General features: G+C 42.2%; 1 protein-coding gene across 1 annotated transcript in view; it reads right to left on the reverse strand.

Moving 5' to 3' along the window:
• phlpp2 (PH domain and leucine rich repeat protein phosphatase 2) overlaps positions 1-10,577 on the reverse strand; it is a 47,181-nt gene extending 36,604 nt beyond the window's left edge. The window contains exons 1-3 of the mRNA XM_088613942.1: positions 9,098-10,577; positions 4,078-4,349; positions 318-451 (exon numbers count right to left, since the gene is read on the reverse strand). Coding sequence (XP_088470068.1) covers positions 318-451; positions 4,078-4,349; positions 9,098-9,298 — 607 coding nt within the window. The 5' untranslated portion in view covers positions 9,299-10,577. The remainder of the gene's footprint in view (positions 1-317; positions 452-4,077; positions 4,350-9,097) is intronic.
• Positions 10,578-11,941: the final 1,364 nt, after the last annotated feature.

The following is an 11,941-nucleotide window of genomic DNA, read 5'->3' on the forward strand; positions in this document are numbered from 1 at the left end:
CAAAATGAGCATCCTACAAGGTCATGATCTGATACCAAGGTAACAGAAATAGTGTTGGATTGAACTGGAACAACAGAAAGAGTGATGCACAACACTGACACACAGGGACAGGGAATGTCTAGGGGAAATGAACAAAAAAACTCCCAGAGGCTCACAAACTCCTTGGGTATGAGTAGAATGGTAATGGAATGAAGCACAGTGCCAACCGAAATAAGAAGGGGCGCAAAGCACCGCGACCCCAGTGGGGCCGGAGCAGAATATTGCTCCAGCTTGTCATCTGTGAGCCGCGGGACCCGAGGCCAGGGGCGGGCACTCACCACTGTAAAAGCGGATCATGCAGCTGAGGTCGGAGTGGGCCGCCTCCCTCTGTATCCTCAGCGGGTCGCTGTAGCCCATCGCTGCCAAGTAATCGTAAACAATCTGGAGAGGGCACTCAGCAGGGTCCAGCCTCCTGCCAGGAACAATGAACACGTTACACCCCAGGCCGCACTCCTCACCTGTCCCCATCTCCCACTCACTGAGCACAGGCCACGCCCGCCCAAAACTACCCCCCCCCACCCCCCACCCCGCCTGCGAAAGTTTCTTCCACAGAGTGTTGACTCAAAACAAAGAAAGGAAGCCAGCTATGCTTTTTTACACAAGCAGATAAACACACTTGGTGCTTAAACCTAGGTTACGTTCTAGTCCTATTTTCAATGTTTTACTTGAAGCTTGCACGGCATTTTCATTACATTTCATATAGTGCAATATTTAATCAAATATCTGAAAAGATGCAATGGTATTTTTACCAGGCCTGTCTGTTTTATATAACATAAAACCTGTTCCTCAAACCTGTTTGCCACACAAAATTCAGTTCAGCACAGAGCAACAATTTCACCTGAAGTGCTAATGGTCGTTTTGGCAGAATCTACATCTTTGACGTCTTGATGAATTAGCAAAACATATTCTTCCAATCCTGTTTTTTTTTCTAAAAAAACAAAATTTCGTTTGACAAAATGTCTAATGGAATATTTCTACTCTAGTCGACTGATACATCCATCCATTCATCAATTTTCTAACAGCTTCATCCAATTCATAAAAGAGGGAGATGGCCACAAAGACACTATCCCAGGAAGCAAAGGACACAAGGCAGGACTCACCCTGGATGGGAAGCTAGTGCATCACACTGGCAGAAACACACACTTACACCAGGCCTGATGATTCAAGATGCCAATTAAGGAAACCAGAGCAATGCTGATTTACTCTCATTGTTGAAATTAAATAAATAATTTCTTGGGATAGTTATTGTATAATGTTATTGCAAAATCCTGGCTTTTTTTGGTCAGTCCCACTCATGTAACTACTTAAGGCCTTGTATCAGATAATTTCCTTCAAACACCTGATCAAAGTCTCTCCTTATCACACTTGGTCCACCCAGTTAGAAAATTCACTGCCAGGACCAAACAGGGGCTTGAGAATGCTGCAGTGATGCTCAGTCAGTCCATAGGACTGCATTCATAGTCAGACGTTTAATGCCACATGTGTGTTCTGCTGGCCTCAGTTCCCTGCAGTGAAAGGAAAGCAACTCAATATTTAACAGTAGTCAACCAGAGACGTTGCCATTGAGACCAAAACACAATTTACAAAAGTTGAGCCTCGGGCTAAAACGGTGCTTTGAGGATATTAAAAACCTAAAGTAAATCTTCTAAAAAATAAAATGAACAAATCCACCCTATAACATGGAAAGTAAATTATGTTATAAATTACTGATTTGTTTTTACAGAAGAAACAGAAATACTCAGGGCCTTTAAAAACGAACTGTACTCGCATAGGATGAGTACACACTGGAAAGGAAGTCAAAAACGCTTCTCCACCGCTTCAATGCTTTAAAACTCTTTGACTGACTTATGAGGACAATACTATAGAAATGCAACAAAATTTCAAAATCAGATTGATCCCAGGCTGTGGAAACCCATAGAAAGTGTTGCATTTGTGCTGGTATCTTACATCAGTGGTGTCTCTTTGTAGCTACTTCACAATCTTGCAGACTGCAGTGTGTAATAGCTTAGATCACATCTGTTGGCCTTATGCCAGCCACTAGCGATCACTTTGCCATGGCCACAAGTACTTAATATGGATAACTGCCAGCACAGGATATCACCATCTCTGCTAGTAAGCCCTTTAAACAAATGCCTTTCTTTTCAGAGCTACATGGGCTGAAATTATCTGTAAATTCAGTAACTGTGCAAATGAATATTCGTAGCTTCCTAATCTTTTAAGAAGAAAAACAGCCTATTTTATTCAGCTATAAATTGTTAGGTGGATTTACAGTTGGGAGATTTTTTTGATGACACTGTTTGGTGGAATTCACCTTTGACTGTATTCAATCCAGAAACAGCAGTAGTTTAAATTTCAGATGTCCAGAAAATACATCTCATAATAAATTGTGGGCATGAATATTGGTAGAATGAGAAATCATAAGACAGTTCTGTTTCTTATAGTTTGGGAATTGGTCAAGAGCTAATTAAGATTTGAGTGCACTGCTGTGCCAGTGTGCAAGCTGGAAAAGAACAAGCAGAATTAATTCCGTACCGAAAAGCAGAAAATAGAAAAAAGCACAAACTACTGGCCGAGGCCCCTTGTTCAGGTGTGTGTGCAGCCAAAACGTGTTTTTTTCTCAAAGGGTTCTCAAGGTTTTTGCTCCTTTGGGGGATCATTAATATTGATACCTTTAATTCACTGTAACTACATGCTCTTAAAATGCGCCCTAACCTGAAAGGGTGTTCTTTCTAGATCTTAATTATACATGTGATTTACTTCCAAATGAATGGGAGAGAATCTTGCTGTTTTGTAAATGACTTAACAGCCAAACAAATAAAAAACTAGAAAACTATGAAGGTTAAGATGGGCAATTGTTTTTGTTTTTTATTTAGCAAGTTTTATGTTACATGTATGGTTCACACCATCCATTTGTATTATGGCTTTTTAGACGTTTGTTATGAAAACATGAAGTTCTTGAGGTGTTTGCCGTGTATATTTAAAAACTCAGGCCTCTAACAAACAGTGCTGTTTGGAAACTTTCATTTACAAAGTGTTAATGTGCTGGAAGAAATAAACTAATTCTACATCCAAATAAAAACAAAACCAAAAAAACAGTAACATTCCAATGAACTTAAAACTGGTATATTAAATATTTCTGTTTTAATATCACAAAACAAACATGTTTAATATACCACCATGCTTATCAACCTTGGACATATGTTCTTTAAACAGAAATGTCCATCTGCTACAGGGGTTTCTCAGGGGCGTTCTTTTCAGAAACGAAAGTGAAAGAAGAATTCCCTGGCATGTTCCTTCCAACAAGCTGTTTGTGGGAAAAAAACAACCGACTGCTCTTCCTTCAGGAGTGGGTTGGGAGCAAGGCAGAGCAAAATGAGGTCAGGTGGATGGGTGTGAAAAACAGCTGGAATGGAAGAGCTGTATCTTTGAGCATATGCAGAAATATCGACTCCCCTAGATGAAGCTTTTTTTTCCCCCAGTAGAATTCCACAAAAAAAAATGAATGTGGAATGAAAGTGAGAGTGAATGTGATACCCGTATCCAAGACCAGATTTCAATTGACACCGTGCGCCACCCGCAGAATTCCAAAGCTGAGGCAGAAGACTATAATGTCAAAATGTCAAAATACAACCTGAGCTATTCTCTTCAGCTCTTCAGATATATATATGGACATGTACACCTATATACGCATGTCCTTTTAGAGCTGGCTGGTTGTCAGAATTCCTTGAAGCTACAGATTGCTTTTCTCTCTCCCATTAGAGATAAGTAAACAGTGCTTGTGGGTTTTTTTTTCAAGCAAATGCATTTCCTTCTCTTGGTATTTCACACACAGACACACAGATGTGCACGCTGGGCAACGCTCCCCCCATTAACCCCCCTACTGATATTTTTGGGTGCTTACACATTGCTTGTGAAGAATTCTACCTGCACATTTTTCCACGTTGTTCAATTGCCCCGTGCGCCCTTTGTCCCGATTCTCGTTGGAGACGTGCGCAGTGTGGGACCATGGGCAGGGCCCCCGGCGTGCAGCTGTCTTACCTGAGCAGGTCTCCGTGCAGCTGCAGGTACAGGGCCTGGCAGTCGCCCTGAGCGCAGAGCTCCTCCACCGTGGTGCTGGTGGAGCAGAGGACCAGGCGCAGGTCGGGCTGCGAGGCGGAGGAGGAGGAGGAGGAGGGTGTCTGAGGACCCACTGCCCTGTACAGGCACACGCAGCCCCGCCCGGAGTCTCCCTTCAGCCAGTCTCGCTCCCGGGACCCGAAGCGACTCTTGCGCGTCACACAGCCCCGGCTCCCGTTGCGCTTCATGTTGCGCTGGTGGAGAGACAGGGAGCCCAGGGGGAAAGAAGCTCATGTCAGGCAGTGGGGAGAGACAGGGGAGTCGCCTGTGCTAGACTGCACCTCAACCGCCATGCGTGTGGTGGCTGAATCAAACAGAGGTAGAGAACGTTGTCTGATCTTTCCTGACTGCAACCCATCACTTTGATTCCATGTTTGATTCCATGTGAGCTGGGGACACCAATGGGAAGCCAGAGATGGTTCGCACAGGACTGAGAACAGGAAGCACTCTGTCACAGACAGGGTGATGGATGCCTGAAGCAGCTTACCGAACTGTGCTACTGAAGCTGATTCCACTGGATCTTTCAAGAGGTGGCCAGATGGGAGAGACGGATGAACAAGCTACTACTAACCCAGCAAATGACAAGGGCCAAATGACTTCCTCTCGTTTGCAGCCTTTCTCATTTTGTTACATGACGATACTGCGGAAAATAACATCCAGCCATCTTCGCAACGCCTTATCCAATACAGGGTCGCAGACGAGCTAGAGCCTATTCTGACAGGCAACGGGGGCAAGGTGGACACACCCTGGACAGGATGCCAGTCCATCGCAGAGCATGCACAGAAACAACCGTGCACACTCTCACACCAGGGTCAAGAGGCCATGTAACCTACCCATGGACTGTGGGAGGAAACTGGTGCACTTGGAGGAAACCCATTAGTACACCGTGAAAACATACAAACTCCACACAGACAGCACCCCAAGAACTGAACCCAGAGCCCCAGGGACGCGAGGCAGCAATGCTAATCACTGCCCCACCCTGCCACCCCAGGAAATAATGTTCGTTGTTGAAACATTCTCATTCATTTAATACTAACATTTACAATGAAACTGGACCAAATGATTTGATGAAGCAGAAATGTAATTATTATTATTATTTTACTGTTCGTTCTGTTCAGTGTCTATAAAACAAATTATTGCACACGGAGTTGTTGATTTAAAGAGGTAAATTAACACATGCTGATGTTGTTCATCGGCTCCCAAAGGACTCTAAACCAGTCAAAGCTGTTGCTGCCCAGAACATGATCTCCTTTCTTCCCTTTTCACTTGTATGCACACTGCTTTCATCTCAATGTTAACATGCACACCCAGCCTGCCACAATACCTATTTTACTGAACAAACTGGAACTCCAAAGCAAATTAGGAGAATTCCAGCAAAAAGCAGGCATCACAGTGTGCTGCCTCAGGATTCTGGAGGTCCATACCAGAAAAGGTCCTGCTGACAACACATTTCTAACAATAATTTCTACTACTTATTGGGTTAAAATGAGAAATGGATCTATATTTAAAATGTTAATGAAGGTATTGACTCACGTCCAGAGACAAAATCTATTTTATTTGACACGAAACAATTACTATTCTTGTTGAAGCATCTAATGCATTACAGGAGCAATTCCTGATATAATTCAGAACTCAAGTCCAAACACCTAGTGTTTTTTTATGTGGTGGTCATTCTGATTACAAAGTTCAGATGCAAAGTGTGACTAGTGGTTTCGGAGGCTCATGTGTAAAGGAGGTTTACAATTCAGCAAAACAGTACAAGGTTCAAGACCTTGATTACTCTGCAGTTCAATTTTCTTGCAATGCTTTCAGGTGTAGCCAGGGTAGCTCAAATATTTGTACAAATAAATGGTACAAACCATAGTGATGTGACTACAATTTAAAAAAGTGACTAAAAACTGGGATATGCCAAGAGAGAGAGAGGCATCGAGCCATTAGTCAGATGGATGAAATCCATGTTTCTGAGTCCCTCCTCATTTTGCATGGTCTCAGATTCAGACTGGAGCACACAGACAAATCTGAAAGGATTCAGGGCAATCGCCATCACCATGTAACTCACACTATCAGAGAGCCACCACCCACACAGCAATACAGCATCTCCACCCTGGGAGAAGTATCTGTCCTGACAGAAGGTTTGGATAATCATGTTTCAGGTGTTATCTCATGGGTGATGTTGTGAAGAGGCATGTAACAATTGCTGCCTCACAGCTCTTGTATCCAGCTGGGATGCCTTCTGTGTGGAAACAGTACGTCCCCCTGTATTCTCTGGGAGCTCTGCTTTCCTCCCACCTTTTACAGCCATGCTGCCTTGTTTAACCAGTTTCTTTAAATAGGCCCTGTAAATGTGAGCGCTCCGTGATGAACTGGTGCCCCAGCAAGGGACCTGTCTGTCTTCTTCCCTGTATCTGCTTTATGAGACAAAGAGTCAGATTTTAAAAATGTGAGACTTTGGCCTGAACTTATTTATTTTTAAAATTCACTTGGTTAAGAAGACCAAATGAAAATCGGGGCATTTTCAGATTCCTCTCAAGTTCCCCATCATACATAACTAAACAAAACGCTCTGTTAAAACATTAAGCTCATACATGACCGCCCTGCTTAGAATTCTGGGCTGGAAACAAACGAGTTCCTAAGCCTTTCTGACCTCACTCATAGAAACGAGTGGAAAACTCAGATCACCGTGTGCACACTTAGAGATGCTCTTCTGACAAATACATTACTTCCACCAAGGTTTAGAAAGAAAAAAAAAAACGCTGCGTCATTTAGCCTAGAAGGGCTCAACCGCCTTCTGTGTGAGAGACAGGCTTCATGTCTTCCTGAGATCATTAACTTTCTAGTGGACCCAGGCATTTCCTGAAACAGTTCTGCTTCACAGGCAAGCATTGCGGAGTGGTGTTGAAGGCTGCTGCTTAACAGCTCCAGGGTCCTGGGTTTGATTCTGAACTTGGGCGTCTGTCTGTGTAGTGGTTGCATGGTCACCCCTACGTCCACATGTGCTTTCTCCCGATGCTGTTTCCTCCCCCCTCCCAGTGGTATGCTAGATTAGTCTGATTGGCTGTTCTAAATTCTCTCTTTTTCTTCACTGTTCTCTGATGGGCAGGTGTCCCTTCCAGGAAGAGCGCAGCACTGCACTCTCACTCACAATTTGTGCCCTATGTTATCAGGATAGGCAGCAGGCTGACATGCCTCTCGCCAGGAATAAGAAGTTTTCTAATATAAAGGATAGCTGGATGAATCAACCTGTTTCACAGTTCATAAGCGTTTGGATAAGCTGGTGATTGGAAGAGATCTAGGAAGGGAACTGGACTATCACAATCTACTTGTGTGACACTTTTGTTTCATCAACTACTGCAACAGCTGTCATGTAGGAAACGCTTCTGAAATGTTTCTGAAAATCAAGATCCGTGTCATGTACAAAATCACCAGCTGGAGTCCCTCAGTCATGGGGCAACGCCAGACCTTGATGGCTGGATTCTAGTGGGAGGGATCTCTAAATGTCAGTTCAAGATTGCAAAACATTTAAGAAAAATGACTGAATAACTGACCACCACACACTGCCTGGAATATGGAAATACAGCCTGAGTAGCATTATTCTGGAAATTACAGGCAATGGTCAGATGGGCATATGATGTTTGTACCTTTTTTTTCCCACAGAAATGTCTTACTCCTGAAATTGATCAATAAATCTGGCACAACCACTAATTAAGACATTTCAATTCAGCAGCACCACTGTTCCAACATGCAACACATACCAATCTTTAGAGCGAGGGTGGTCTTGCGCTTCTCTTTATCACATATGCATTGCAAATATGTCCGGCAGTTTGCCATATTTCAGTAATATTCCAGCACTAGCAATGGACGGCAGTTTCCACCAATCCCTGTGTGCTGTGCTTTAAAATCCGTCTCTGGAGGTACACTTCACACTTATGAAGGTTATACATGTGTACGCAGCCGTATCATATATAATAGCAATGGATATTTTAATTAACCCGGCTCCGGAATTTATGTATTTATTTATATCAATTCGAACAGAATACTGCAATCACAGCAGTCATTTGAAGAGAGCATCCTGATTTACAAAGCATTAAAGTCTTCAGGGCTAACATGATAAGAAGCATTGAAAAAATGATTAATAATATTCGTACAGCCCACATTCAAACATACGTAGAAAGTAAGCACGCATATCTTTAATAGAGTGGTGCTTGAGACATCTAATGAGTTAATTATGACATAATGGCGGAAGTACAGGAACATCCATAAGGGAAACAGTTAACTAGTACTGCTCGTGTATCGAATGAACTAAGGTCTCGGGGTATATTGGTTACATACAGGAAAATAATGTCAATGATTTAAAAAAAACGTCTGAAAAAGGCACACCGCTATTATCACAAATAAAAAATCACTTTGTTTCAAAACACTTGCTAACTATGCATACTAAAATATTCATGATATAATGACTAGATTTGTTTAGGGCATTACCGGAACTTAAGACCCGTGTAACTCTTATGGGTCAATACATTAATTGCTAACGTGCTTACTTCTTTCCTAAAATAATTGTTAAGAGATTGATACGGGTAAATGACTAAAACACGTTAAATAATTTAAAATAGATCTAACAGGTTACATCATGACAGCAACAGTAATGAATAACTCTACGCTTCGGTACAGCTGACACTATGCAAATCCCCGGTAGAGACTAACAAAACATACCTACCGATGCAGTTGGGAATATAAATTAAAAGAACGATTCAAGAGCACACGCACTAAGATAAACGGCAAACAAAATGCACATAAAATTAATTACCGTACTTAGTATTACTAGCTATGAAAGTAGAAGAGCTGTTAACGGTATCAGACGTAATAACGGCCCTTGTCTTTTCAAATGTGGGCAGGGTTGTGTCTGTTCTGAAATTTAGATACTGAGCATGATTGAGACATGTACCTTCAAAACCCGTATTCCAGTTACACGGGAGCCCGGTCCGACGAGGTCTCCGCGACCCGCAGCCTGGTTTGATCCCGGTTCGCAAGGCTCCGGAGCTGGCGGAGCAACAGTACAAGAGCCGCTATCTTCGCCGCCACCTCGATCGTTTCGGTCCGGTTCCGTGCCCGGTACCGCCCCCGCTGGACTTTCGTCTTCCTCCATTTACATTGAAATACGTTACAGATGAAGGCGGAAAAAAAATGTCCAGTTCACAACTGGCAAATTCCAATGCACGGGGCAGCAGAGGAAAAAATCCCATTCAGCTCTGCTAAGACGCCATAACGAGACTGTAACATCATGGACTGTCAGACAGATCTAATCAATATACATTAGAAAGGCAGGGCCAGAGTTATTATTCATAGAAAACTGCCCATACAGAGGAGGAAAGCGCTGAATTATTCATCAGGGTACGTTCACTATCATTAAGACAGACGCCTCACGCGAACCGAGATTATTTTAAATATTTGGACACTTTCTTAACTATTCACGATAAGAGACTTTTCTAGATTATTCATTCCTCATCTTTGGTTTACCTGTAACGTCCAGGCCATTCCCAGATCCAGACCGTTGGAAGAATCTAAAGATCCTCCCCATCCACAAATATTCACCTGATAGGAAAATTGGACACCTACTACCTTGTTTCATGAACAGATAATATGGACTCTTCCGAACGAACGTTATATTCTCATTAATAACGTTAACAATCTCATTTTAAAGCTCTGAAAATCAAACATGTTAATGGAGATATAAACCTATATACTCAATTAAATCCTTTGCTCAAAGAAAGAAATCATTTCAGCCGAGGCTAATAATGTGCCAGTCATATTTTGCAGTGATACATTTTAACCTAGCATCAGCATGTATGATATGGACTGGGGCATTTACAACACGACGCATTTTTTATACTGCAGGAGAAGGCTGCCAAGTTTTTCTTATGGCAAGGAATCCTAAAAGCAGGTTGCAAAAGCAAACAACTGGAGAGTTGCAGCTTCGTGGGATTCTTCGTCAATAACGTCAGCTTTGCTCATTAGCTTCAGCGATGCGGTTTACAGCTATGGCGATATTGACACATTTGTAGCGAATCGCGGAATGACACCCTTCAAAGGTAAAGTTATCCTCTGCGTATGGAGTGTGGCTGGAAATCCTTCTCAATAAATGTCAATACCTGCCAATACAAGGCTGGGAATACAGAAAAGAACACCAGGCAAGAAGGAACTGGCAATAAACCCCAATCTTGAAGTAAAGGGTGACCTGACAATGCAAAAATCAGGTCAGCTTCTCCCCCGTCCAAGTGAGGACAGTGTCAACAACCTGCAGATTATAAGCATTCTGGTATTCTGTGTGTACAAAACTATTTCCTCATCTTCCAGGAAAACCTTATTACAATCTAGTCCCATGGATTACTAAATCAGATGTTAGTATTGTTTTTCCTAGAGAGAGTGTTAATACATAAAGAGAAGTTTTTTAGAGATTTAATCCTCAATTTTTAGTCAACTTGAATTAACTACTTGGAAAAAAAGGCTTTTAAACTGAAAAATAAAAGGCTCATCTGCTGTTGATTTATTACCCTCCAAAACAGCTTTCAGAAGAAACCATCATCAGTAAAGCATTTTATTAAACTCTAAAATTTAAAGTTTAAGGTTGATTAGTTCCTTTAATTAGCTTCCACTCTCTATTAGCTTAATAATTACTATTCACTTGCATAGCAGATGTCCCTATCCATGGCAATCTCACAGCTATCAATCCACAAAGCTGTATAAACAAGACAGCTCTCTCTCACATCACTTGAGAAGCCAGCACTATGGCCCTCTGTAAATCATTTACCTAAGTTACCACCCTCACTCTGAAGTTTGTTTGCCAGTTTTGTCAGTCTCTTACCACTAATCAATCTTGACAAACGTTCATACACTGCATGTTCCCTGTGTGACAGGAATGAACTTTGTTCCGAATTTCAACAGGTTGTATTCTTCGTGATCTTGCTTTTTCGCTTCCAGAATTCCCGTTTTACCCTAAAAGGCGCAGACGGAAATGTGGAGTGTTGTCCGTGTTGACATGCAGTGCGGACAGAGAGTAAATCCGAAATAGCGTCTCCCTTTGTTTTGCTCCATGATGGAAATCTTTGTGCAACAACCAACAGCATATGCCTGTGCCTTTCCCTTCAGTGATCTGCTTGCTCAGCAGTACTGAAACACAACCACAGCTCAGCTCAGTTCTGAACTGCATTCAAGGAAACAATGAAATCGTGCCGTTCCCATTCTGCCATTTATATTAGAAAGATATTATAGGACATGAAAAAAAGTTTCATATATTGCAACTGCAGAGAAGGAACCAAGACAGCATGGACAAAGCGCTTTCAAGGGACCTCCGACGTGCAAAACAAATGTAGACGCACAGAGTGCCAAGGCTTTCAAGAAAATCTGAACTGCAAGAGGTCAAACAAAAGGCTTTGTGGACCCACCAAGAATGTCAAAAAAAGCCAATTTAAGATGTTGATGGGTATACAGTAATCGTGTTTGTAACCTGATTGTGGCTCGAGAACAGCCTGCTGTCGCACTCCGAACAATGGAATTAGTGACTGTGGTGTCTCGCATGCAGCTTACTGAAGATTATGGATTTTTCTGTAAAGATTTTTAAAAGATTTCAGGTCACTAGCTCTTAAATAATTTGTCCCATTTATACAAAGAATTGTTCTGACAAACGCTTTCATGTAACGAAACACAATGAACGTAAAAACCTCCAAATGTTTTTCCACAACAGTCAACAAACTACTCCTACTAGTCCCAGATAAATAAATACAAAACACTG

This window comes from Lepisosteus platostomus, chromosome 20 (assembly GCF_059453375.1).
Source record: "Lepisosteus platostomus isolate fLepPlt1 chromosome 20, fLepPlt1.hap1, whole genome shotgun sequence".
In the NCBI taxonomy this organism is placed as follows: Eukaryota; Metazoa; Chordata; class Actinopteri; order Semionotiformes; family Lepisosteidae; genus Lepisosteus; species Lepisosteus platostomus.